The 26,101-nt window shown below is 28.2% G+C and overlaps 1 protein-coding gene across 1 annotated transcript in view; it reads left to right on the forward strand.

Moving 5' to 3' along the window:
* Positions 1-26,101, forward strand: part of LOC134834815 (synaptotagmin-7) — an 87,318-nt gene that overhangs the window by 37,702 nt on the left and 23,515 nt on the right. Inside the window, exon 4 of the mRNA XM_063849598.1 lies at positions 10,710-10,904. Coding sequence (XP_063705668.1) covers positions 10,710-10,904 — 195 coding nt within the window. The remainder of the gene's footprint in view (positions 1-10,709; positions 10,905-26,101) is intronic.

A 26,101-nucleotide genomic window follows, 5' to 3' on the forward strand; every position in this document is an offset into this window, starting at 1 on the left:
TCGTCTTTTAAAACTTTTTCTTTGAAATATTTGGGACTTTTTGAACCTTAAGAGGTCTTGTTGGAATCCAATTGTTTATTAAAGCATGAACATACGTAGAATTATTTTTTGATCGCTGAAAAAAAATTACATTAAGCTGCTCTTCAGTAAATAGTACTTACCTATACTAGACTTCACTTCATTTGCTTCTGATGAACTGCAATTCGATTTCATTGAAATCACGAACATTGTGTGGCTTGCGGGGTATTATAATACACATTTGCTTGTTATTTGCAATCTGTGAAAAAATGTTTGAATAACGGCGGAAGGACTGTAAGCTCATACAAACCCGAAAATTTCTATTGAAAAATCCTTTTTGAAAATTGTATTTATTTATCTCTCGTGTGTACTCTTTTAACTTCCGATATTTGATGAAATGATACAACCTTCAAGAAGGGGAAATCTCACACGTACTTGATATTGCTTTACCGGAATGTTCCTGCTTTTCGATTTTCTCACGATCGTGATTTAATCTCTTTTTCGCTCACATGCGATTCCTTCCTCTTCCTTTAAAGAAGATAAACCGAGAGAAAATAAAAACTTTTTTATGTTAATGTTTATACGATTTCTAGTTTAATGTCATTCGGATACTTACACTCTGCACGCTGAAACGAAGCTCTTTGAAAGAATTTCCGCTGTTTGGATTTGTTCATTTTCTTCTTGATAAGATGAATTCTTATGTTTTGCGGATTTTCTTTGCTTGTTTTGCCATTTGGCGCCACAAAAACTTTTTTTAAAACTACTTTTGAAAAGTTTTCAGTTATAAAAAAAATGAGCGAGTGAATTGAACAATTTTGCACTGTTTTAATTGATATTTTATGCTTTTGTGCAATGTGAAATGGACAAGTTTAAACATGATAATAATTATAATTATATAGTTTCTTGTTAGCTCTCCACTTCAGACGTTTTTATTTTATTTTTTAATGGAGAAATGTAGTCAAAGTCAAGTTTCTTGTCAATTATTTTATCTTTTCCTGTTTCAACTTGGGATTTCATGAACATTTTTGTATTTAGGCTCATAAGCTGGCGATAAATCCGGTTTAAGGTAATTCTAATTAAAAATATTTATTTTTATTATTGGACTAAATTTCTTTTTGGATTCCAATTAAAATAAGAATCTATTATAAAAACTTAAAATATTAATTGAATTTATTTTTGCCGAATTTATTGCCAGCCTATAATCCGTATAAAGTTAAAACGAATAGCTCTAAGATATTTTTTAAAAAATCATTTCTTAATTTAAAATCAAAACCGTATTTACTGTCCGCCATCTTTGATCTAATATTTAAATATTAGTGATGTCAAAGGTGATCACAATTTTTAATAATTGAAAATATTAGTGATGCCCAAAATGAGGAAATAAAATTTTTGACATTTTCAAGAGCAATGCGTTGGTGCCCTGGAATTTTTAAATGATTTTCCATAAAAAAGATGAAAAGTAGGTTTCATTTCAGCATAAAAAGTTATTTTTACGCCCTCCAACTATTCGTTCGCTCTTCATAAAACGGAAATTCCATGCACCCAAGCATCCCTCGATCTGTGTTGTATCTCCATAAAAAAGTAAATATAACAAAATAAAAATAAGTTTTTTACATTCCTTGTCGTAGCTCATTGTCTACTCACTAAAGACTCTAGAGCAAACCACATACAACTTCTACTTTCGAAAACAATAAAATGTTATAGTGGGAGAGAAATTCAGAAGAATTCAAACGATAAATTCTTTATCATATGGTCGTTCCTTCGACTTTTTTTTTGTAGATTACAAAACGGACTGAAAACATCTTTCTGTTTTTTTTTTGTTAGCAAGATCTCTTTCTCTTCTGCTCGTGTTTTTTCCCTTGGTTGAAATGGATGAAAACGAAATCCTCATAACGAAAAGTTGGTAATCGAATATGTAGTGAATGTGAAGAGAAAGTTTAAGAGAGGTGATTTACTGTGAAAATTCTTGTTTCAAACAAACAACAAAGGTCACTTTTTTTTCCTATGAAATACTGTGAAAACTCATACTCATGTACCTGATGTTGGCAGCGAAAAAGGTTTCTTGTTTGTTTATTCAGTAAATTAAGATGTTGTTTTACGTAATACCTTTGGGCGGTGCTGCTAAAATGAAATTTCGTTCATCAGTCATTTCACTTCGGTGTCAATTATTCTGCTCAATTTCGTTTTTTTCTCTGGTTATTGTTTCGGCTTGTGTTTCAGTTGTACTCACATCAAGCCCTGAAAAGTGAAAGTAGATTAGTTTAAGTCTGTAAAAGTTTTTAAACATTTTTTTTGGGAATATTTGATTTTTAAATTTTTTAGCTCGAAAACTAATTTTTAAGCTTTTAAAACTAACTTTTTAGTTTTAAAACCTAAATTTTTAATTTCAAAACTAAATTTTTAGTTTAAAAACTAATTTTTCAGCTTTTAAAACTAACTTTTTAGTTTTAAAACCTAAATTTTTAATTTTAAAAACTAACTTTTTAGCTTGAAAAACTACTTTCTAGTTTTCAAAACTAACTTTTTAGTTTAAAAAACTAATTTTTCAGCTTTTAAAACTAACTTTTTAGTTTTCAAAAGAAACTTCTCAGCTTTTGAATGAACTTCTCAGTTTTTCGATATAAATCTAAAAATTTACTTTTTAGTTTGTGAATAAAGCTTTTAGCTCTTGAAATGAATCCATTACTTTTTGAAACGAAATCTTAGCTCTTGAAATGAGCATTTTAGGTTTTGAAATGAACTTTTAGTTTATGAAATTATTAGTAAATATTTAAAGTTTTTTTTAGCTTTTGAAATTTATTTATAATTTTTGAGATTTTTTTTTAGTTCTTGAAATGTCTTCTTAGCTCTTAAAATGAATTTCCAACTAGCTTCAATAGCTTCATAAAATTTTTCAAGGACCTTATTGGTAAAACTCACCTTTTTTCCAACCACTTGACACAAAATATAATTGAATCCGTTTAGCCCATACCACACTGCACTACAATCAAAAATCTCCTTAGCACACCATGCGTGAATGTAGTGAATGAATGGTTATTTATTAAATTGCAGAATATATTGCTTTCGATACATCCTAAAAAAATAACAATAATGGAAATGAAAATTTGTGAAAAAGGATGACAAACACACATTCACATACATTTCGAATGTTTTGCAGCAGCAGAGATACGCAGACAGTGGGAAAATCATTGCCTCTCCATGTTATTATTATTTTTTTTTTATAAATGTTTTATGTATGAATGAGAGACATATTTTGCAGAAGACCCTGGCAGTGTGTTTTATTGCACGCTTATGAGATGCGAGAGAATTGTTCGCACACACGACATGTAATAATGATGAAAAAACACTCAAAATAATGGAAATTTTCACTTGTTTTGAATGTGAATGAGTCCTTTTGAGAAACTTAACTCAAAATGGATTTAGTAAACCTTAAATTGATATTTTTTAAGAGTTAGATTTATTTTGAATCTCAAAAACTTAAAAAAAAATATAAAATTATTTTTAGATCTATAGCAGTTTTTCGTTTCTTGTCGAAAATTAAATTTAAATTTACTTGAGTATTTTTGATGGAAAATTTTGACAGATGTCAAAAAATGTCTTAAAATCTAAAATTTTTGAACTAAAACTTTAAACTTTAAAGACATTTTTAAACATTTATCAAAATTTTCCATCAAAACGATTCACGTAAATTTAAATTTAATTTCCGAGAAGAAATACAAAAACTACTATAGATTGAAAGATAAAAAAAATATATCGGAAGGTGACAAGGTAATGCAGAATTTATTTTTTTATTTTAAACATATGAAAAATCGATTTTCCTTGGAAATCATTTTTCTTCCTGTATCTCTGCGTTAGATTACAAAAGACAGCAGGCACGAGAGGTAATAATAAACGTTCTTATCTAAGCGTGTGAGTTCCTTACCTACCTTTCTGCGGAACAGAGATGGAGTTATATCATTAAAGTGCCATTACACAAGAAAGCATTTTATTTTTGTAACATATGTGATTCACATATAAAGGCGTTTTTTTCTTCTTTAAATGTTTTAAAAAGGTTTTAAGGCACACAGGAAAAAAAAAGTGAGAAGAAAATCGTGAAAGGAATAATTTAATGTTAAAGACGAAAGCAAGGCGGAATAGTTTACGGATAGTTTATTTTGGACTTTTTTTTTGTTTTTTTATCGATAGATAGATGAATGGAATTTTCATAGAGAAACCATTTTTCATTCACTTGGTATATGTTACAAAAAACCGAGGAGATCCTTTTACATGATTTTATTATTAAATTTTCCAAATAATTCATCAATCATGGATGTCTGGTACCATACAAGTGCCCTATTTCACTAAACACGCAGAGAAAAAACTTAGTGAAAAATTAATCGATTTTTTAATTAAAATTAGTGAGCTTGTAGACTTCATTTTATCATGAAGTTTTTGATTGTTTTTATTTAATTTTTTGAACAAAAAAAAAAATTATTTAATTTTAAAAAAATAATTTTTTGCTCCTGAGATATGTTATTAATTTAACTTTAATTTAATAATTTTATTTTATTGAAAATGTTGTTTAATTTTGATTTTTTATTTTAATTTTTTACTAATTTTGACATATTATTCAAAGTTTTACGATTTACGAGACAAATTTTGAATTAAAGCTTAAGGCTTGAAATGAGTTTTAAACTCTAAATTAAATTTTAATCTTAAAACTAAACTCAGTTTTTAAATTTTAATTTTATGGTTAAATTAATTTTAATTAAATTAAATTAAAATTAATTAATTAATTTGAATTAAAAATAAAATTAATTAAAAAAATTAAAAAAAAATAAAAATAATTAATTAATTAATAATTTTTTAATTAATTATTAAAAATTAATAAAATTAAATTAAATAAAATTAAATAAATAAATTAATTAAATTTAATTTAATTCAAAGTTTAATTAATTTAATTTAAATTAAATTAAAAAAAATTATTTTTAAGAAAAAAAAAAAATAAAATTATTTTTTAAAATTCACTAATATATTTTTGATTTTTTTTTAAATTCTAAAATTTTGGTAAACATTTTTCTCTGCGTGTAAAAATACATGTGGTTTTATTTATGCGAACAAACAAGAAGCTTTGTGGCCATTAATGAATGAGGTCGTTGAATGAGTGAAAAACAATCTATTTTGATATAAATATTTATTTACTTATATCCTCATGCATAAATGGACGCAATTTGATGATTAATCCCCGAATAAAAGGATGTTTCTTAACAAAACTATCAAAGCTTAGTGTCACAACATTTTGATTGAATCCATTAACGTAATCGCCTTAAAGCGACGATTGACACTCTCGACATTTCAATGCAATTTGTGTGTTTATGTGGGAGTAAAAGCCATCATCAAAAGGTTTCTCTGTCATGTAAAAATCTCTTTGGCAAAGTTACCTTTTTCATGTAATCAAAACATGAATAAAACTCTAAAAGAAGACCCATTTTAAATACCAAAATATTTGTAATTCCTTAAATAATAATTTTTAAAAACAGTCACAGTTAAAAAAAATATTTACATTTTTTTGTGTTGATATTCGTAATTTAATCATGAACTTTTTTTTTATTATTTTATTCAACTTTGGTATTTACAAAAAAAAAACGAGCTCTCGTGAAATAAATTAAGCGCATTTTTCGAGTGATTGTTGGAAGTAAGGTAAAAATACGATTACATAAAAGCTGGAGGACCTTTTGCCAGGTCTAGCGGAAACAAATTTTTTGCGAGAAAAACTTTTTGAAGTGATTCAAGTGCAGAAATTAACATAATTGTAATAACAAAATCCCGTATTTTACATTCAGATTCAGAATAAAGCTCGTAATAACGATTGTAGGTCAAAAAGTTTCTCGCTGCTTTTTTTGTTTGATTCTCTTTCCATGTAATTTTGTTTAATTTTATTGTTTGAACAATGAATGGATAAATTCGTTCGTGAAATATTGACAATTTTTAATTTTTTTTATGTAGGTCAATTTTATTTAAAAAAAATAATTAATTAATTTTTTTTAAACTAAATATAAAAAATATTTTTTTAATTTTTTAATTATTAAAAAAAATATTTTATTTGATAATTAAATAATTTTAATTTTAATTGATTCATTTATTTATAAAATAATTAATTTTATTTAATAATTAAAAATAATTAATAAAATAATTAAAAATAATTAATTAATTTTAATTAATTATTTATTTTTTTTTAAATAATTTTAATTATTTTTAAATAAAAAAAAATAAAAAAATTAAATTAAATTAAAATAAATAAAAAAAATTAAAAATTAAAAAAAATTAAATTAAAAAATAAAAAATTAAAAAAAGAATAAAAATAAAATTAGTTTAATTACTATTAAATTTTTAAAAAATATTTTTAAAGTTTTTTTTTTAAAATTATAATAATTTTTTTAAAAATAATTTTTTAAAAAAATGAAATTTATTTTTTTTTCATGCTAATGTTTAATTTTTAACATCACTTAAACCCAATGATGATTTACTCTTTAAACCATCGCGTATCATCGACATCATTCCAAAGAGCCAAATTTACTCTAAATTGAAAATAATGTGAGTGGCTTTGGCACTGCGTTCTGCGAATTTGAGAGAAAACATTGTGGCAGCTCGCAAAAAACAATATTTGGACAAATTTTTGAACAAACACAAGAAACCCACGGTAAAACGAGAAACCAACCGAAAGCAATAAATTCCACATTTATCATCATTTTCTGCTCGATATTTGTATTAATATTGTATTATTATTTCATGTTCGAAAAAATATCGTAACAATGCAAGCAAGACACACATAAAACGATTACCGAATGGCACAAAAAATTTTTTTTCATCAATCGGACCGAGTTTCGGGCGATGGATGGGCACGAAACGAGGCGAAAGCAAACAAAAAGAACATTAAATAACTTAAATTGAATGAATGGAGGAATGAATGAATTATCTTTGAAAAACACACACTCACAGAAATTTTTTTTTTTTGAAAGAGAAGAAAAAGTGAGTAAACTCTGTGAAAGACAAAACTTTTTTCATTTAAAGATTTTTCTTTTCTTGAAATAAAAAAAAATGTTTGCCATGTCAAAGGATTTGTGAAAAGAAATGAACTTTTCTGAACAAGTTTTAATTTAAAAACCGACAAAACGACGAATAATGGAAAATGAATGGGAAGAGGATGAAAATGGTTCATCCATGAAATAGCTCGTCAATATCGATGATATCAACTAATAACTGCGCCACACATAAAACGTCCGAGTAAACAAACTCACATTGTGAGCATGTCTGTGAATTGTACAAAATTCTCGGTAAATAATAAAATAGTCAAGTGAAGCAGGTTGATAACAAAAATTGTGACGCCAACGTGCTGCGTCGATAGTCTGGATTAACTATTTTTTTTTGTTGAATTGATATGGTTTTTATGCTCTTTGAATGAAAATGAGTTATTTTTTATTCAGGAATTTTTTTTTTAAATAAAAATATTTTTTTGACAATTAAAAGTAGATGAATATTTAAAAAAAATGAGAAAAAATTACATAAAAAAAATTTAATTAAAAAAAATATTTTTCGAAAATATAAAACATTTGAAAGGTCATTAAGTTTTTTTTTAAATAATTTTTTAATTGATTGATTCAAAAAATTATTAAATAATTCATGAAAAATTATCTTTAAGAAAATAAAAATATTTTTTTTCAATTCAAATATTTTTAAGAGAAGAAACTTACTTAATATTTTTTTTATATTATTTTAATAATTTTAAATTTTATTTTTAATTAATTTTTTATTAATTAAAAGATAGTTTTAAAATAATAATTTAATTTAAAATAAAAATTGAAACAATTTAAAAAAAAAATTAATATAATTTTTGAAGTTATTGATTAAATAAAATTAATTTAGAATATTAAATATTTCAAATTCAAATTAAAAAAATGTTTTTTTTTAACAATTAAAAAAAAATAATTGTATTAAAATAAAATCGATTAAAAATTTAATGTGTTTGAAAAATCTTTAATTTAAATTAAATTTAAATTAACTAAAACTAATTAAAAAATAAATCAATTTAAAATAAAATTTATTTAAAAATGGCATAAAAAATAAAATTTAAATTAATAAAAATTAATACTTTTTGAAAAATAAATTCAAAAAGTTCTTAATTTTTTTTTAAATAATTTTTTAAGCTGATTGATTTAAAAAATATCTAAATAATTAATGAAAAATGATCTTTAAGAACATAAAAATATTTTTTTTCAATTTAAATATTTTTTAAAATAAATATACCAAAAATTATGATAAGAGAAAAAATCAAAAATTTAAATAAAAGCTTTTAATTAATTTTTTTTATTTATTTAATTTTAATAAAATAATTTATTAATTAAATTTTTATTTAATTTTTTATTTTAATTAATTAAAATCAATTTTTGAAGTTATTTAAAATTAATTTTGAATAATAAATATTTTTAAATTTAAATTTAATTTTTTTTTAAAAAAAAAAAATTAACTGAGTTTGAATAAAATCAATTAAAAATTTTAACAAAAAATTTAAAATTAAATTTAATAAAAAAATTAATTTTTAAATTAAACAAAATGTTTTGGGAAAATTTTTAATTTAAATTAAATAAAAATTTAAAAATAAAAAAACACAAAATATTAATTTAAAAAAAATTGTAAGATGACATAAATTTACCTCTTTTCGATCCACAGAGCAAAAAAGGTTAGGCAAAATATCCTGAAAAAAAAAACATTTTCACACTCTTCTCCAATAGTTTAGCCAATAATAACAACAACAAGCATTGTTGCATGACACACTCGTTATTTCATTTAACAATCGTTTATATTAAAGCAATTTGGTGTCCGTGGAACGAGTGTGTTGCCGCGCATTTTGAAATACAAAACGATCCTTATAATGATACAATTAAGCACTTTTTCATGGCTACAAGTTCGCTAGCGCACCATTATTATTCAAATCAACATGTTTTCATGCACGAGACGCCACGTTGATACATTATCTATCATAATGATTGTTTTCTGTGTTGTATCCATTTTAATCATTTTATTATTATTGGATTACATAAAGACGCATCAAAAAAGTACTAGAAACGGAAAAAAGACCAGGCGTTTCCACTTGTTTTGTGGTTATCTTGTTTATTTTGCTTGTTTTTGTCTCCACTCGAATTCGAACATTATTTTTATTTATTTTTTTTTTTGGCATAAATTCTGAAATGTGTTTACTCTCTTGGGTAATTGGGAATATTTTATTACGAGAATGTTGTCACTGCTTGTTGTTATTTTTCCGCTTGCTGCGAGCGATGAAAACATGCGCGATCTTTGGTTTTTTTTGCATAATGAATGTTTTTGACAGTGAGTTATTTTTATTTAACAGAAAGATGATGATGAATGGACGAAGTGACACTTATTGGGCAGAAAATGTGAGAAATATGGAAATTGACAGTTGATAAATGTCAAAAACTGACAAATTTGATTAGAAAAATATCGAGGAAACGTTGAACTTTCGAAAAAATTTCCTAAGATTTATATTGGAATTTGACATTTATCATACAAAAAATTTTAAAATTTGACTTTTGACATTCAAATATTTGAAAAAATTGACAAATTCGATTTGAGGAGTACGAAAAAGTGTAAGGCATTGTTTTTTGAGTTAAAAATTGTTTCAGAGGCAAAAAAAATTTAAGTTATTGATCACAAATTTGATGTAAAATAAAAAAAATCAAAATTCAATTCAAAAAAGTTGAAAACTTGATCTGAGGAGTTATAAAAAGTAAAAATTTGACTTGAGGAGTACTGAAAAGTTTAAAATTTAAAAATTTAAGAGAGATTTAAAATAATTTTTAATTACAAATTGTTGAGGTCCAACTTCACTTTCAAGAAAGAAGGAACAAGAAAAGTATTTTGAATTGAGGAGTAATAAAATGTAAAATAGTTTAAATTCGAATTGAGGAGTAGTAAAAAGTAAATTTTGATGTAAAGAGCTTAAATATTTGACATTTTTCGTCATAAAATCGAAAATTTTACGTAAAATTTCACTTATTCTTATTCTTCTTGATCTGATCAAAAATTGAAAAATTTGATTTGAGGAGTACTAAAATGTAAAAGAAAATAAGAATTTAGACTTTTGATATTTTTTAAATGAAAAGTATCTAATCCTCATTGAAACTTTTAAAATTTTTTGATGAAATCCGGTAGCAACTATTAAAATTAATTCATTCTAAATCTATGAGCCCAAATACTCGTCCTAAATAAATTTCAAAACAAACTTTTCTGTACAAATTAAAAAGTTACGCATTTGAATGAATAATGAATGAATGTGGAATTGTGTAATTTTTTACACAACTTTTCTGCTTTAATTGAGAGAAATTGTTCCCAACTTTTTTTTTTTGCTTTGGCACAAATGTTTTGTTTCCGACTCAGCAAAAAAAAACAGTTGATCTAGATCATCAACTCAACTCGTCTACTCAACTATTCATGAAAAAAATATCCGCCTCAAAAACGAATAAATTGGAAATACAACAGAAGCATTTTTCATTCACGTCACGATTGTATCTCCAAATCAAAAGTTTAAATTGAAAATTTTCTGCGCGCGTACAAACACTTCGTCTCTCTTTCTCTAATCCTTTTTTTTCCTCCCCCAAACACTTGGTCTTACATTTTTTTTTGTTTTTTTTTTACAGACTCCAACAGTGCCAAACATCTGTCGATACAGCACAGAGCGAAACGCCACAAGCATCCGCCAAATCAAGCACACAACAGCTCCTGAATCAATCGCATCAGCAGCAGCAACAACAGCAACAAAGCAACCAGCAAGCCAACAACATAAATCGTAAACTAAATGGTTTTCTAAACTTCAAAACGCCACTAATTGGAGGGTAAGTTGCAAAAAAAAATTATCTTTTGCTTTAAGCGGACAAATTGACTTGTACAAGAATTTTGCGTGAGGCGTTCGAAAATGTGAAAAATCTCATGTGTAAAAGACTTGTAAGGGAAATTTCTGTGTTTCTCATTAAAATATTATAATTTGTATAGAAAGCAACGAAAAAGGGAGAAAAAAACGATTTGCCCTAAAAACTTTTATTTACTTTTCATTTTTTTGTATGTTAGTTTGAATAAAAACCTTCGACACGAGAAAAACGAATGAATGAAAAATGATAAAAGTGTGCCAATGGTAAACACCTTTGCCTACCGACCACACTTCAGTTTTTATACACGTTCATCTTAATCAGGATTCTCTGGCATTATTTTATGCTAATATAGATGAGCAAATTTTTTTTGTGCCAAGCAACATTATAATAATCAACATCAAACATTAAAGAGAAAAATTTGAATAATTCTTTTAAAAAAACAAACTTTTTTTTTGCTCGAACAGACAAAAATGATAGCAAATTATAATTATTACCATAAAATCCATTAATGTTGATTTTTTCTCGGTAAATTGTCGCTTGATGATCATTAGTTGCATGAGAAGCGAAGATGAAAAGTGTCTTTCGAAGCCAAGCAGCAATATGTGAGTGAAAATGTTTTACCACAATTAAATCCATTTAAAGTGATATATGGCAGCATGTTGCTATCCCATCATAAGCAAAAAAAAAATAATAATAAAAAAGTTTTGTGTTGGCGTGGGAAAAATATTTCGTTTTCAATTGAAATTTGGAGGGAGAGTAAAATACCAGACGTCTCCATTTTTTGGTGATGAAAAGAGGCAGAAATAATTTTTTTTTAAATTTGAAATAAAAGTAAAGAGCCAGACGTCTCCATATTCGTTGATAAATTTTAACGAACTAAAAAGTGAAAAATAAGACAAAAATAAATTTCTCTCTTAAAATTTGAAATAAAAGTAAAGAACCAGACGTCTCCATTTTCGTTAATAAATTTTAACGAACTAAAATGTGAAAAATAAGACAAAAATAAATTTCTCTCTTAAAATTTTAACAAAAGTAAAGAGCCAGACGTCTCCATTTTCGTTGATAAATTTTAACGAACTAAAAAGTGAAAAATAAGACAAAAATAAATTTCTCTCTTTAAATTTTAACAAAAATAAAGAACCAGACGTCTCCATTTTCGTTAATAAATTTTAACGAACTAAAATGTGAAAAATAAGACAAAAATAAATTTCTCTCTTAAAATTTTAACAAAAGTAAAGAGCCAGACGTCTCCATTTTCGTTAATAAATTTTAACGAACTAAAAAGTGAAAAATAAGACAAAAATAAATTTCTCTCTTAAAATATGAAATAAAAGTAAATAACCAGACGTCTCCATTTTTTAATGTTTAAATTCAAATTTGAACGAACTAAAAAGTGTAAAATAAGGTAAAAATTTGTTTTATTAGAAAATTATAAAAATTCCAGGAAAAAATTTCATTCTACAGAGTTCAAGCTCGAAAAAATGAACAATTTAAGTCAACAAAAACCAAAAATAGCTAAGAAAGGAAATTTCTGAAAAATTTCAATTATCGACTTTATCACATAGAAAATTCCGTACAAAAATTCCTCTTTAAAAAAATAAATAATTTTTCATACACGAACATTAATCACAGTACCTGCCTACGCTTTTGCAATTATCCAACAAAAACGAGTTAATCAGCATGCCTAAACAAAAAATATCGCGTTATTATATAAGCCGCAAAAACCATTAACGTAAAACAACAAAAAAAATCCTTTTATATTATCTGGTATCTCTCTTACTCATAAACGAGTTGTAGATATTCATATTAACCTAAAATCCTATTTTCGTTCACTTGGGAAACCGCAAGCAGGTTCATTATTCATACCAGACATGTTTCGTACATAATATTTATTTTTCGTGTCGCATATTTTCGGAACAAATCTACCAACTCTGCGTTACTTTTGCGTTACGAAGAAAGTACGTCGAAGCACGAAGAAAAATAAAATCCTTCAAAACTAATAAATATTCAGCAACGACGACGACTCCAATGTCAAAATTATTAATAGAGCCTCATGTAAGTAGGGAATAATCGTCTCATGTATTAATCATGATTAGCTTGCTTCTTTGACGACGTGGCGTAGAAGTAGTGCTGGCGATGATGACGATAATGATAATGATTGCTCTTGTTCACTTTTTTCACATTATGTTTTGTTACATATTTATTTTTCCGATGGAAAAGTTATAATTCTCTGCTTTTTTGTATCATTTAAAAAGAACAAATCTGATTAATGAGCAAACTTTTTCCAATTAAGTTGAGGCAGCGAACAAATAGGTAATTAGCGATTGTGGCGAAAGATATGAAAAGTTTTTTAACTCCTCGTCGCCAATTAGAGGTCTAGAATCTTCTCACTTTCTTTTTAGAAAAAAAAAATGAAAAAGATATGTAAAATTATTAACTGCACATGACACCAAGCTCATTATTATTACTCGAGACATGCAATGAGGACAACAAACTTCCTTGTCGATGGCGACGTCGTCTGTTGCTTGTCAGTACAAATGCTACAATTTATTAAGCATGTGCCTCGCATTACAATTACATCGTTACTTATTCACTCCGAGTTTCTTACTCGGCTCAGTGCCTCAAAACTATAGCAGAGTTGTGTACATAAAAAAAAAGTAACAACAAACAACAACAACAGGATAATTTAAAACAAACATGAAAATCATTTTAAAAGACACAATGGCTGTTTGTGAGAGAAAGACGGATTGAGCTGGTGAGCTTTTTAGTATTCTGATGATTATTATTTAGGTCGCATGTTTAAGAGAGAAAATAACTTTCTTCCATTTGAACAAAATGTCATGTTACCTACATCAAAAATTTATAACAAAAGGGTGCTAATTACCAGACTATAGTTTAGTACTTTGATAATGAAACCTCTTTTGTTCGTTATGATGGATAACTTTTCAGGTATAACTGCTGGCTAGAACTTAAATGGAATCAGGATTCATCAAAAATGTGGGTTGACTACTTTAAGGGAAACATTCAAAACTTCTAACAGATTTATAGTTAAATACTGTTGAGGTATTTGGATGACCTTGGACCTTTAAAACATGTCAAAATTGTCAGTGCTAAAACAATTTAAGCAATTAAAGTATTTTTTGAGATAATTCAAAATATACGAAATACAGTTGAGATCGAAAAACTAAGATAAAAACTTGAACAGTTTTTTTGAACCTATTTCTCGCTGCATCAGATTCTACAATGATTTCACCAACCTTGTCGATTTCAATAGACTTCAAAAAAGAATTTCTATATATAATTGAAAAGCATTTTTAGACTTAAGAACAATTGAGAAAAGATGAAGTTTTTTGTAGCTCCAAGCTTTTTTTCATGAATATTTTAATTACATAGGTTCCCAGTGGGAAATTTAGGCCGTAAAAAAAAAAAGTTTTTAACTACGTAATTTTTTGAAAAATTTTTGTTAGAATATTTTCAAAAAAATACAATTGAGAAACAATTTTTCAAATGAAGTTTTCAGAAAAATTATTCCATCAATTTTTCGAACCAACCTTTCTTTCAAAGCAAATATTTAGAAAAAATTGATTTAGATTAAAATTGATTGAAGTTTTAAATCTCAAAATTAGTTTTCTCGAAAATTTTATAAAAAATAAAAAATTTAAAATTATTTTTAGATTGAAAAAAGTTTAACGTTCAAAAAATGTTAAAATTCCCGAATGGCTTTTGGAAAATCTATTTCGATTCAAAAAATGTTTTAGTAATTTTTCTGAAAATTCGTATTTGAAAAATTCTTCAGTTTAATTCAGACCTATTTGCCAAATGAAAATATTCAAAAAAATATTAATAAAGTCGTTAATTTAAATGAAAAAATGGAAAAAATTGGAAAAATTAAATTTTGAGTAAATTTAATGATTTGTAATTCGCCATTTTGATTGGAAATTTTTTCAGTATGTTGCAAAAATATATTTAATTTACTCAACATGACAACTAATGAGAACCGTTTTCGAATAAATTGCGCCACTTTCACTCACGACATACTGAGCTTTTTCAACATTTTGTCGAGCGTCAAAAAAAAATAAAAAATAAATTTGTTGAAAAGGGAAAAATGTCCTTAGAAATCCGAGACCGCTTCGATTTTCAACCACAACAAGGAAATATATTTCCCAATTGCCAATTATGCATTAGATTTTATACATGCTCATTCGTAATGTTTTATTCTGTATTTTTTGTAATGTTTCAATTTCATCCTTTTTGTTTAAAAATAAAATAGTTTTGCAGTTTAATTCTTACCTTTCTTCTTTATTGTAGTTGATTCCTTTAAAGTTCTGCAAATAAAAAAAAATAATTATTTAAAAGTCGGTAATAAAAGGCTTTAAATAATTTAACTTATTATCGTATTGCTATTTTTAGCAATTCCCATGTTCCTAAAAAAAATTCTATAACCTTTGTCAACCCATATCATGGTTAAATTAAGCCAATTAAACGTTACGATTGTTGCGCCATTTTGATTGGATCACTTGTTATTTTTCCAGCTTTTCATAAATCTCAAAAGAAAGGAAATTTCCTCAAGTAATCCCAATTCTCGGAAAGAATTTGTTTTCATTCCAATTTTATTTTCTAAATTCGTGCATTACTTATGAATGAATTCCCTTTACCAGAAAATTTAGTTTTTTCGCAGAATACTTTACTTTATTCTCAAACATCATTACCCTCACAAAAATAAGCCCAATTTCGCTTTAAAACATTTTCCCGTCATTCTTTCTTTTGTCGTTCCATGGCAAAGTTGCGGAAAAGTCAAGGCCAAACATTGTTTTGTTGTTTATTTATTTTTAGTGGAACAAAATTAATTAATTTCCCTTCAATCATCGTTCATCAATTACAAAAATACTACGACGAACGTTCTTCGAACGCCAACAGGATTACTATAATGAAATGGGCTCGTACCGAAAGTTGTTGTTGTTTTCGTCGTAAATACATGTTCGGTAGATTCCATTCTTTACGGCAGAGAAATAATCAATGCCATCAGATGTTTGTCAGTCGTTGTCGTCTTACGACGTGTGTATATGACGACAAAAAAAAATAGACGAAGGGAGGCAAAGTGCCATGCGGATGAAGGAAACGTTAGAGTGTCACATTTTGCAGCAGCATCGCAAAAGTGTCAAAAAAATCTCCTAAATTTCCGTCGTTTTATTGTTTCCTTCTCTGTACTTTCGGATGAATCCTGTTCCTTTTCCATCCTAATCACAGTTGTGAGAAATGCGAGTCAAGTAATGAACGTACAGCTGTATATTGGGTCGCTGAAGAGCTATGCGGCACACCATAACATGCACGGAAAAACTTTTGAAGAGAGTTGTTTTTCTAAATCGATAATGTTTCCATAGAAACCAACATCTGTAATGAAATAAAATGCTCCCTCTCGTATGACGCCGTTGTAGGAGTGGCACGGCAGGCAAGTAAAAAGCAAATAACCCAAAATAGAGGCCCGCTACGTGTGTGACGTAATCGTGATCACGACAAACACAAACAACACATCGACATGTCTGCACAACAAATTTACTCTTGTCATGTACTTTTGGCATGACACAGTGTCCACGACATCGAAAAACCGCCAAAAAACCGATTTATATACTGAATCTGACTGTTGCGTATTTTTTTTTTGTTTTGCCGAATGGAACATTGACATGCAATTGGAGAACAAAGAGAGCGGGAGAATAATAAATGTGTTTGTCATATAAATTAATAAACTAGGACAACAAACGATTCGAATGTGTTGCGATTGCGATGTTACATGGCACAGATTTAACTGGCGCCAAAATAAATGTCGAAAGAGTAAAGTGAATTTCTTATCAATTCAATGATTTCCGTTGAATTTGTCGGTCGGATATCCCACCAAAAAGAGTCATAAATTAATATCGTTAATCAGAAATGTGTGATACGATAAATTTCGGTCCATTTTCCTCTTTTAAGAGCATATTTGGCTTAATAGATTTGAGTTGGTTAAAGTTGTTTGGTTAGTTTAATTAAGGATTTTTGTTGGTTCAATGACCTTAGATATCGCAGTGGGAGATCTAAAAGGTAATTTCATTAATAGTTCATAGAATTTTGTTGGTATGTGTTTAGTTGATGACTTTGTTGAACTCTAGTTTTGGTAATTTTCTATAAAATTGTCAATTGATAGTCAAAGTAAGTTTATGATTTTTTTCGCGTGAATAAATGAAGTTTTTTTGTTCACTGATTTCAATTAATTTCATCTCAATTTAATCAATTTCATCCATTTTAATGGCTATTTCTTAATTCTAACAATACATGTTTCTTAAAATTTCTAGTAGACATTTCACACGCCACTAAAACGATTAAAGTACAAAGCATATCTAAAAAAATCTCTGATCTAGCAAACTCATTTTCACAATGTCTCAGCCAAAGTATTCGTCAATAGATGCCTGAGAAGAATCCTGAAAATATTCTGGCCCAACAGGATATCTAACCGTGAGTTGCACGAAAGATGCGAGCAGGAACTTGTCGAAATCGAAGTGAAAAGAAGAAAATGAGGCTGGGTGGGTCACACACGCCGATCACATTAGCAGAAGAGCTCTTTTCTGGAATCCTCAGGGCTCATGGCGACGCGGAGCTCCTCGCAAAACCTGGAAACGAAGTATGGAGGCCGAAATTCGAACAATTGATCGCAATCTCACCATGCAACGTTGGCAACGAACCGCCAAAACTGGAGGGAAATCATAGCGACCCTATGCCTCTGAAAATGAGTAGAAAGGAATTAAGTCAGCCAAAGAAGGGCTCGTGTCTCAAATTTCGTGTCGGTTAATCGCGTATCATTTTGGCTCGAAGCTCAGTACACTTTATGTTCTCGAGTAACAAGTTAAAAGCGAACATTACTTCAGCGAGTGTTCTACGATCTTCCAAAGAAGGCAAGTTTATGAGGGCCAACCTTGCATGGTAGTTGGGCAAGCGGTATGAAGACCATCCTAGTCTCCGAAGATCGAATAGCAGAAATTGCTTTTGAATTGGTTCGATCTTTTGTGCGTCTCGTTTTGTAGATGGGTTCCACATAATGCTAGCATCATGTTATTCATCAAATTAACTCCTTTGTAAAATAAACAATTCTGTGCGAATGCTGTTCTCGTATGAAGATTCGAGACTGTCCTCATGTTAAGAAAAGGCGGTCTACGAATTGTTGCCATCTGGTTCATCGATTCGCAAGATCTTTCAGGTCTCAGAGGTTAGTTAGTTGCTCCTCACCCTCTATGATGATGTTGGCTTCTGAAAGTGTGGAGCGTTGCCAGGTGGTTTTAGGCCTTAGGGTGGCCTCTTCTGTGTTAACAAAGGCCCTGTTGCATACTTCCTCGGAATCTTTGTGAAGGGAGTTGTCCTAAAAAACTAGCTAAAAATAGAACTTTCTTTGAAATATTAAAGCTTAATGAAATTTGTTGAGTTTGAAATTTTGTTACCATGTTTTTACTCATGAGGTCCTTTTTAAATTCAGGACGATGATATTTGGTTGAATCTAGAATAACTTATTGAATTTGACAAGTTTTAAAATTAGGTAACTTACCTGGTTATGGATTCCCGACTTCTTTTCCAAACTTCGAGAGGTTGTAGTACCTAAATATCGTTACTAAACAAAAACAAGTCAAATATCAGAAACCTTTAAGAAAAGTTTTAAATTTTCTAAACCGCAAAGATGTTCTATAAAAAAAAACGTTGGTACTGATAAACTGACAATCCTTTACTTCTCGCTGCCTTTCATTACCGGAAATTATTTCACTTTACATTTTTATCTTTTTCACGCCAAAAGATAATCTCCTTTGCCTTATTCGTTTAACTTAACCATCGCATCTAACGAGCAAAGTGCGACTTTTATAATCAAAGGAAATTCCTTTTGATTTCTTTTACTTTTCACTTACGACGTTCAGTAACGAAATCAATCGTAATTGCATTTTTTGTTCATTCTTCAACGAATCCAAAACAAAAAAGTTATAAAGAGGTAATCAATTTGTCTGTTACAATCACAATTTTTTTTTTTGATATGGTTTGGAGGCGTGTATCAAAAAAAAAGGCAATCGAACGATTTGATTTATGATTCCGATATAAATTAGGTTTTTTTTCGGTGTATTTGACGATCGATAGATTCGATAATGATAATCGACGAAGGGATGTGAATTTCTAACGACCACTAAATTATGAAGAGAGCATTGTCATGAACTGCCATCTGTTGAATGCTTTTGAAAACTAGGCGTCAACCAGTCGTCTCCACACGCATCTTCATGCTGATGCTGACACTGATAACAAAACGTAAATTAATCAAACGGGACAAGCGAACACAAACACATGAAAAATGGTTCATTTTTATGCCAAATAATAGTTGTGTCAGCAGTCAAGTCAGCCAACAAACCAGCAGGTTAAATGCGAATTTCCTGAGTTCAGAGGAATAAAAAATATTCGTAATGATAAATTTTATTATTGCAAGTTTAGTCGTTGCACGAAAATTTAGTGTGATACCACATACTGAGTGGCTCATACCACACAACGCGACACACAAAAAATTCAACAAGTTCCGAATTTTTTGGCAGCTAGTCAAAAAATTGTCTTTCATTATTATTATTGTAACATGGAATGAAACATTTATTGTACATGTCGTATGGCGGTCGTAAAATTAGCGAGTTTTTGTCTGGTTTCATGGACAAAAAAAATGTCATTACCAATTTTGATGAAGTCTCTCTCTCTCTTGGGAATTCCTCTGGTATGCATTTAAGATATTTTCTAATTAAGATTCGGTTTGGATTTGGTGAAAGGAATTCCTCGATATGATAACAAAAGAAGCTTTTGGCAGGAATTTCGATGACGATTGACAATTGCAAAATGTAAACAGAAAAGCTTTTTCTCGTGAGTTCCTTCCAGTCAACAATACTCTCTCTCTCTCTCTCATTCTCTCTCACTTAGAGGTCACTCACACATTGATAGCTCTTCCACGAAAAAAATAACTAGGATTTGCGCAACTAGAACCTGTCTCTCCATCATCGCATATATACTCACTCGAAAAGTCGTAGAAAGTACATAAAAACAATTTTTTGTGTCTCTTTGCTGCTACGATGTTCTGGGAATAAATTGTTTGTAATGTATATGGCTGCTGTTTACTAATTAATGGTAGTATAACGAAATTTAAATAGATGGTTGATTTATTTGCGTTTTAAATTGGATTGAGGTGAGAATTGAAGCATGATAAAATTTGATTGAGGTTATTTTCGATTCTGTTTAAATATTTGGTGAATAAGACTTTTATTGCTCATTACATAATAATAAAAAGAGCAAAATGGAAAGTTACCATCATATAAATCATATATAAGGCAATTATAAATTTCGTTGAGTTGATTGAATCCTTACGATTAATAACTCATAACGGGTTTCCATTGAAAAATTATAAAATTTTGAAAATTGTGAGAAAAGTTGCAAGGGCTAATGTGATAAATCGCACAAATGCATTTTTTGCAAACTGAGAAAAATCGATTTAAAGTTTAAATCAAAAATTAAAGTGAATTCCAATATCGTAGGGATTTGTTAAGCATTGTGACTATTAAGTTTTGCTGTGTTTTATTTTTTTCTTCCTGAGAGCCTTATAGCCAATACAAAGGAAAATAATGCATTTGTGCGATTTAGCACATTGGTCAAAACAGAATAATGTGATAAATGACACAAATGCATGATGATTTTTCACAAATTTTCGTTATTTAGCTTATAACTTCAAATATTTTTGACCCTGATGACATTTTTAACATTTATTTGCCCCAATGAACATTTAAAATTTTTGACCCAGTGCACATTTTGAAGTTTTTAGCCCTTTTCAAATTTTAGGCTTCTGACCCAGTGAGCATTCGCAATTTTTGCCCCAATGTACATTTTGAGCTTTTGGCTAACTATAAGAATACATTTTTCATCCTAAGTCTGTAAAATCATCTGACCTACTTATTTTCATGCATGCAATTTTTTTCACATTAAAAAAAACAGACATTTTCGAAAAAATTTTCAGTAAAAGAACTCGCCTAATTTTCTCATATTTAATGGCTCAATAATCCGATTTTAACTCGCTAGTTATTGTTAAAATTCTACTTTTTAGATCTTATTCTATAATTCTATAATACGTTTTTTTACAATTAAATATATTTTTGCATCAAAAACATAGAACTTTTTGGCTGCAAATAATTAAATTTACTCAAAATTTCATTTTACTAAAAAAAATTTCAAAAAACCAACAAAAAGTTGGAAAGCTGTTAAGAAAACTCTTTAGGGCATTTATTTAATACCCTGAGGGTCTAAAAAAAGGCCGAAATTTCCCACTGGGATGGTTTTGTGTTAATTAAGCCTAAAGTAATCGAAAAAACCTTAATTTAAAATTCTGGAATGAGCCTTAAGACTTTAAACATTTTTTTAGTGGATTTGTAGAATTTCAAGTACCTCCTTGGTATACCCAACCAAACTAAAAGTGCCTCAAAACATTAAAGCTCATTCTAGAATTTTGTATTTAGGTTTTTTGGACTATTTTAGCCCTAGATAACATAAAACTATCAAAAAAATCTCATGTTATATTTTTTTCGATTAAATGATGAAATTCACAGTAAAAAAATCTACGTGATTCGAAACGTGGAAAATTTATAATTTTGGCTTTTCTGAAGCAATGGTAGGTTTGCGGGCATATGTTTCTTGACGAAAAATGATCTACTCGAGACAACAAACAATTCTAGTGAAAAAAATTTTTTTTTCAAAAAATTTCACCTCAACTTCGATTTTTGGCGATTTTCATGATTTTCAAGCAAATTTTGAATTTTTGGTCGAAAATCAAAATATTTAAAAAAAAAAAAAATTTTGTTTTTACTATATTTTCCAAGTTGCATTTGGTCATTTTTTTTTTCGAAAATCAAATTTTTTTTTCAGTGCTTTTATTTCGGTATTTTTAAATATTTTATATTTTGCGTGCAATATTTTTTTTAAGTTTTTTTTTTACTTTTTTTAAAGCTTTTTTTAACATTTTTTATTTTATTTTATTTTTTTTTTGAAGCCAAAGCGAAAGAAAATAAAGATTTTGATAAATTACGAGTATTTGACGATCATGTCCTTCAAAATCAACATATTTGTGTAGCCAGCCTTCACCACAATTCCAACTCTTTCTAAAACCATTGGATGAACGCCGGCAGCTGTGAATCCCGGTTGAATTCGATTGCACTTTAGCAAAGTAATCAAAAGCTGTTGGTGCTTATTTTTCAATGCATACCACGGAAGGTCATATAGCGAGAGGTTCATTTCCTGATACTTATCTAGCAGAATTTCATTCAACATGCACATCGCAAAGAAAACGACAATGGCGATATTTTCCGTAATAGCAAAGCCAAGATGTTCATGAATGACGACAAACATTAAGCCACTCATGAAAAGGTTCTCCAACGATATAATTTCAAGCAGAAAACCCGGGACACTGGCAACTCGACAGAGATCGTTAACCATTAAATTTACCACGCTGATCATATCGGCAACCGTTTGAACCCATTCTTCAAAGTGCAGCTCTTCATTTTTGACCAACATCAATGGGGCTTTACCCTCTTCCTTGATTTCGACAATGTTGCGCTGGATTTTGTCCCGCATCGAATGAATAATGTCCACAATGAGGTCCATGTAGCCCGCCATATGGATAAAAACCCCAAATAAAATGCCAGAAGCAAAAAATGCTGTGACACTGCAATAAAACGCAATTGATGTAGCCACGACCATTTCAGTCATGAAGCAAATCCAAGAGTCGCGATTTTTAAAGGGAAACTTGTAAGGCATCGGAAGGCCAAAATCCAGTCCAAGACTCTTCGGTAAAAATAATCCAATTATCGGTAATCCAAAGGACATGCCAACGGCATTCGAGTAATAAAGAACTCGTAGCCACTTTAGAAAGAAAGCTGATTTTTGATCAATCGATTGCATAGCAGCGCTTGCCAATCCATGATATTCTTCGGGAAATTGTTCTTCAATGTTGTACAAAGTTTCACACCAATGCATAAAGTTTGCAACAGTATCTTTATTGCTGATTACAATATATGCTATAAAGTAAAGAAGCAATACTGTTGTGCATCCAGATAAACCAAAGACCACGTCAATGAACTCAAAATTTGATATGATGAGTGTTGAGCCGATAAAAATAAAGGTTAACACAACGTTTCCAGACATATAAAAGCTCCTAATCTTTTTAATATATTTGTTCATATTTTTTGCATCGTAAAAGCAAAAAGCACCTGCCGCGATGTCAGCTTCCTCGACAAAATGTGAAAATTTACTTCGCATATTTTTTTATCTATTCTTCACTCCGATAAATTCTAAACACAATTGTGAAAAAAAATTGAAATTTTATCTTTTATAGATAAAATGTTCTTTATGAATTATTGCTAACTGTGGGTGCGCTTCAAGAGAGAAAATTAGTATTAAAAAATTATAAAGTTTCATGTTAAATAAAATAGCATCACTCATGAACTTCATTTCACATGTCAATTTTTATTTAGTTTTTAATAGAAAAAATTTACACAAAAACTGAAATTAAATCAAAATAATTTTCAAAATTAGAATAAATTATAAAATAAAATTAAAATAAGGTATATGGATTTGTAGCTTTTTTTTACATGGATGGAATTTAAAGCTTGAAATTTTTTTTTCTTAATTTTTCATGAATTTTCTCTACAATTTGCTACAATATAGACAACATAATCGATTTAGATAGATATTATTGATAATCATTATTATCAATTATTGATAAATAACTGATAGTTTTAGAAAAATGATTAAAAAAAAGCTTGTTCGTTTGTAGTAACGTCCGAGGTTTTCAAAAAAGAGTCGACTAACTCCGTGCTAAACTCCAATTTTTTTGGAGTCTACTCCCAGTAGACTCTTTCAAAACTCCAAATTTAAAATATTTTTATAATTTAAATTTTCAAAAATTATTTAGAATCCGTAATTTTATGATGTTATCTTAAAGCTAAGCAAATTTGAAAGACATTTATTATTTATTTAAAAAAATTTCTAATATTTCTGTTTGTAACTTTGAAATAAAGAAAATCTATCAAATATATGCTTTATTTGAAGGCAAATAGCATAAAATTTTTTTTTATGCATTTAAAGTATTTTTTCAATTTAAAATTAACTTTAAAATTTTTTGAAATTTGGAGTTCGATAGAGCAGACTCGACTCTACTCTAATAATTATTAGAGTCGACTCGGAGCAAACTATCAAAACTCCGGACGTTAATTTGTAGGACTTTGAAAATTACATTTAGATTTTTTATGGTATGTCAAATAGGTACAAAAGAATTCTAAAAGTTTTATAAAAAGTCATCACATTTCTGGGTTAAATGGAGTCAATGCAAATGATAAAATAAATTAAAGGTCATTCGAAGGTCATCGAAATGTTTATAAAATGTTTTATTGATCAATTAAAGTCATTTAATTTCATCTTACTGTGATGATCAAAATTTCTCAAAGGACAAGGATATACAAGATAAATTCAAAAAGAAACATCTTAGTTCATTAGAATAAAGTCAAATCAATTGTTTTCAATAATGTTTTGAATTTTTCTCCATATCGTTCTGTAATATTCAATTCTTTTAAAATTCATGATTGGTATATAAAAGTATTCAAAATAAAAAAAAAATATATAGAAACAAATTCGATACTCGAGAATCATCCAAATTTCTCCGAAAATTTTTAAAAGTCTCCAATTATATTATTTTGATAAACAAACTTTTTTTAAAAACATTTTCATACTGAGTATTTGTCGTTTTGGTATATAAAATACTGTCTAAAAACTGTTTTTCCAGTAACTCAACACCAAAAATCGACTCATAGGTCTGTTTATGATGCGACGAAACTTTTGTACGTGACGTTTACTGACTTATGTACTAAACATATGTGACATAAATCTCCCTGTGAAAAGAATTAAAATTTCCCATATTGTCTAGTGGTTAGGATAACCAGCTAAATTTTGTAAATAAATAAAAAAAAATTAATGTTACTTACCTGATAAATCTGAAAAAAAAGTTAAAAAAAATGCTGTAAAAATAATTACCATTCTTCGTCATATAAGAGACTCGACAAAAAAGTACATTTCCTTCCTCTTTCAACACATTTCCATATAATTTTAATATTCATGCACGTCACTTGCTAAAGAAAAAAATGACACAACAGAGACCAATTTATATAATTTAAAGATATACGCTTACCTTGTTAAATGAAAACTGCTTACTCCTCGTCTCCCATTAAAAGTACAATGACAGCACCTGGATGCTTAATTTTTTTTAGTTCTTATTTTAAACCGCAAATAATTACTTCTCTTCTTCTTCTTTGGCTTTTCTGAAAAACAAAACAAAAAAAGGAGTGGAAAATTAACTTATATCAATACATATGCTATTAACCTTATTGGCCTTGATGTAGATCAGTCCTGTCGTATTTATTTCCCTATTTTATTTCGCTGTCTCTACCTTTGAACTTGTGTCTGTATGTCACGTTCGTACCCCAGAACGGATATCATTATTATTGTTGTAAAAAAGTGTACACATGGTTGCTATTTACTTTCCAGCAGTTTCCAGTGAGTGTCTGACATCCTCTCTCTCTGAAAATATATAACAAAAAAAGTACACTGTTAAAGAGATTTATTGGAAGTTTTTGCATTGGTGTGCGTACAATTTCCCTACTTTCGTCCTTTTTGGTGTAGCAGAAATGCAACAGTTTATTTATTTTCACACCAGTCACAAGACACCAGGAACGCGCTGTGTCTCCTTCTCTTCCGCAAATCTCTTGGAATAATAATAAATTTATACATAAATTACTAAGAAAGCTTATTTACTAAGAAAATAATTAAAAATAAAATTAAAAAAAAATAATTATATAAAAAATAAGTTTTTCAAGTGAAAATATAAGAAAAAAAAATAAAATAAAAGCTGTGCGATTCAAATAAATAAAATAAATTAATAAAAAATAGAAAAAAAACGAAGTGTTGTGGTAAATAAATATAAATATCAATAAAAACTGTAATTCAATATCTATATAAATTGAATAAAATATACAAAACAAAAAAAAAATAGAAGAAAAAGAAAAACAAAAGAAAAATAAAATACTAATTTTATGTGCAAA

Source organism: Culicoides brevitarsis, chromosome 3 (assembly GCF_036172545.1).
Source record: "Culicoides brevitarsis isolate CSIRO-B50_1 chromosome 3, AGI_CSIRO_Cbre_v1, whole genome shotgun sequence".
NCBI lineage: Eukaryota > Metazoa > Arthropoda > Insecta > Diptera > Ceratopogonidae > Culicoides > Culicoides brevitarsis.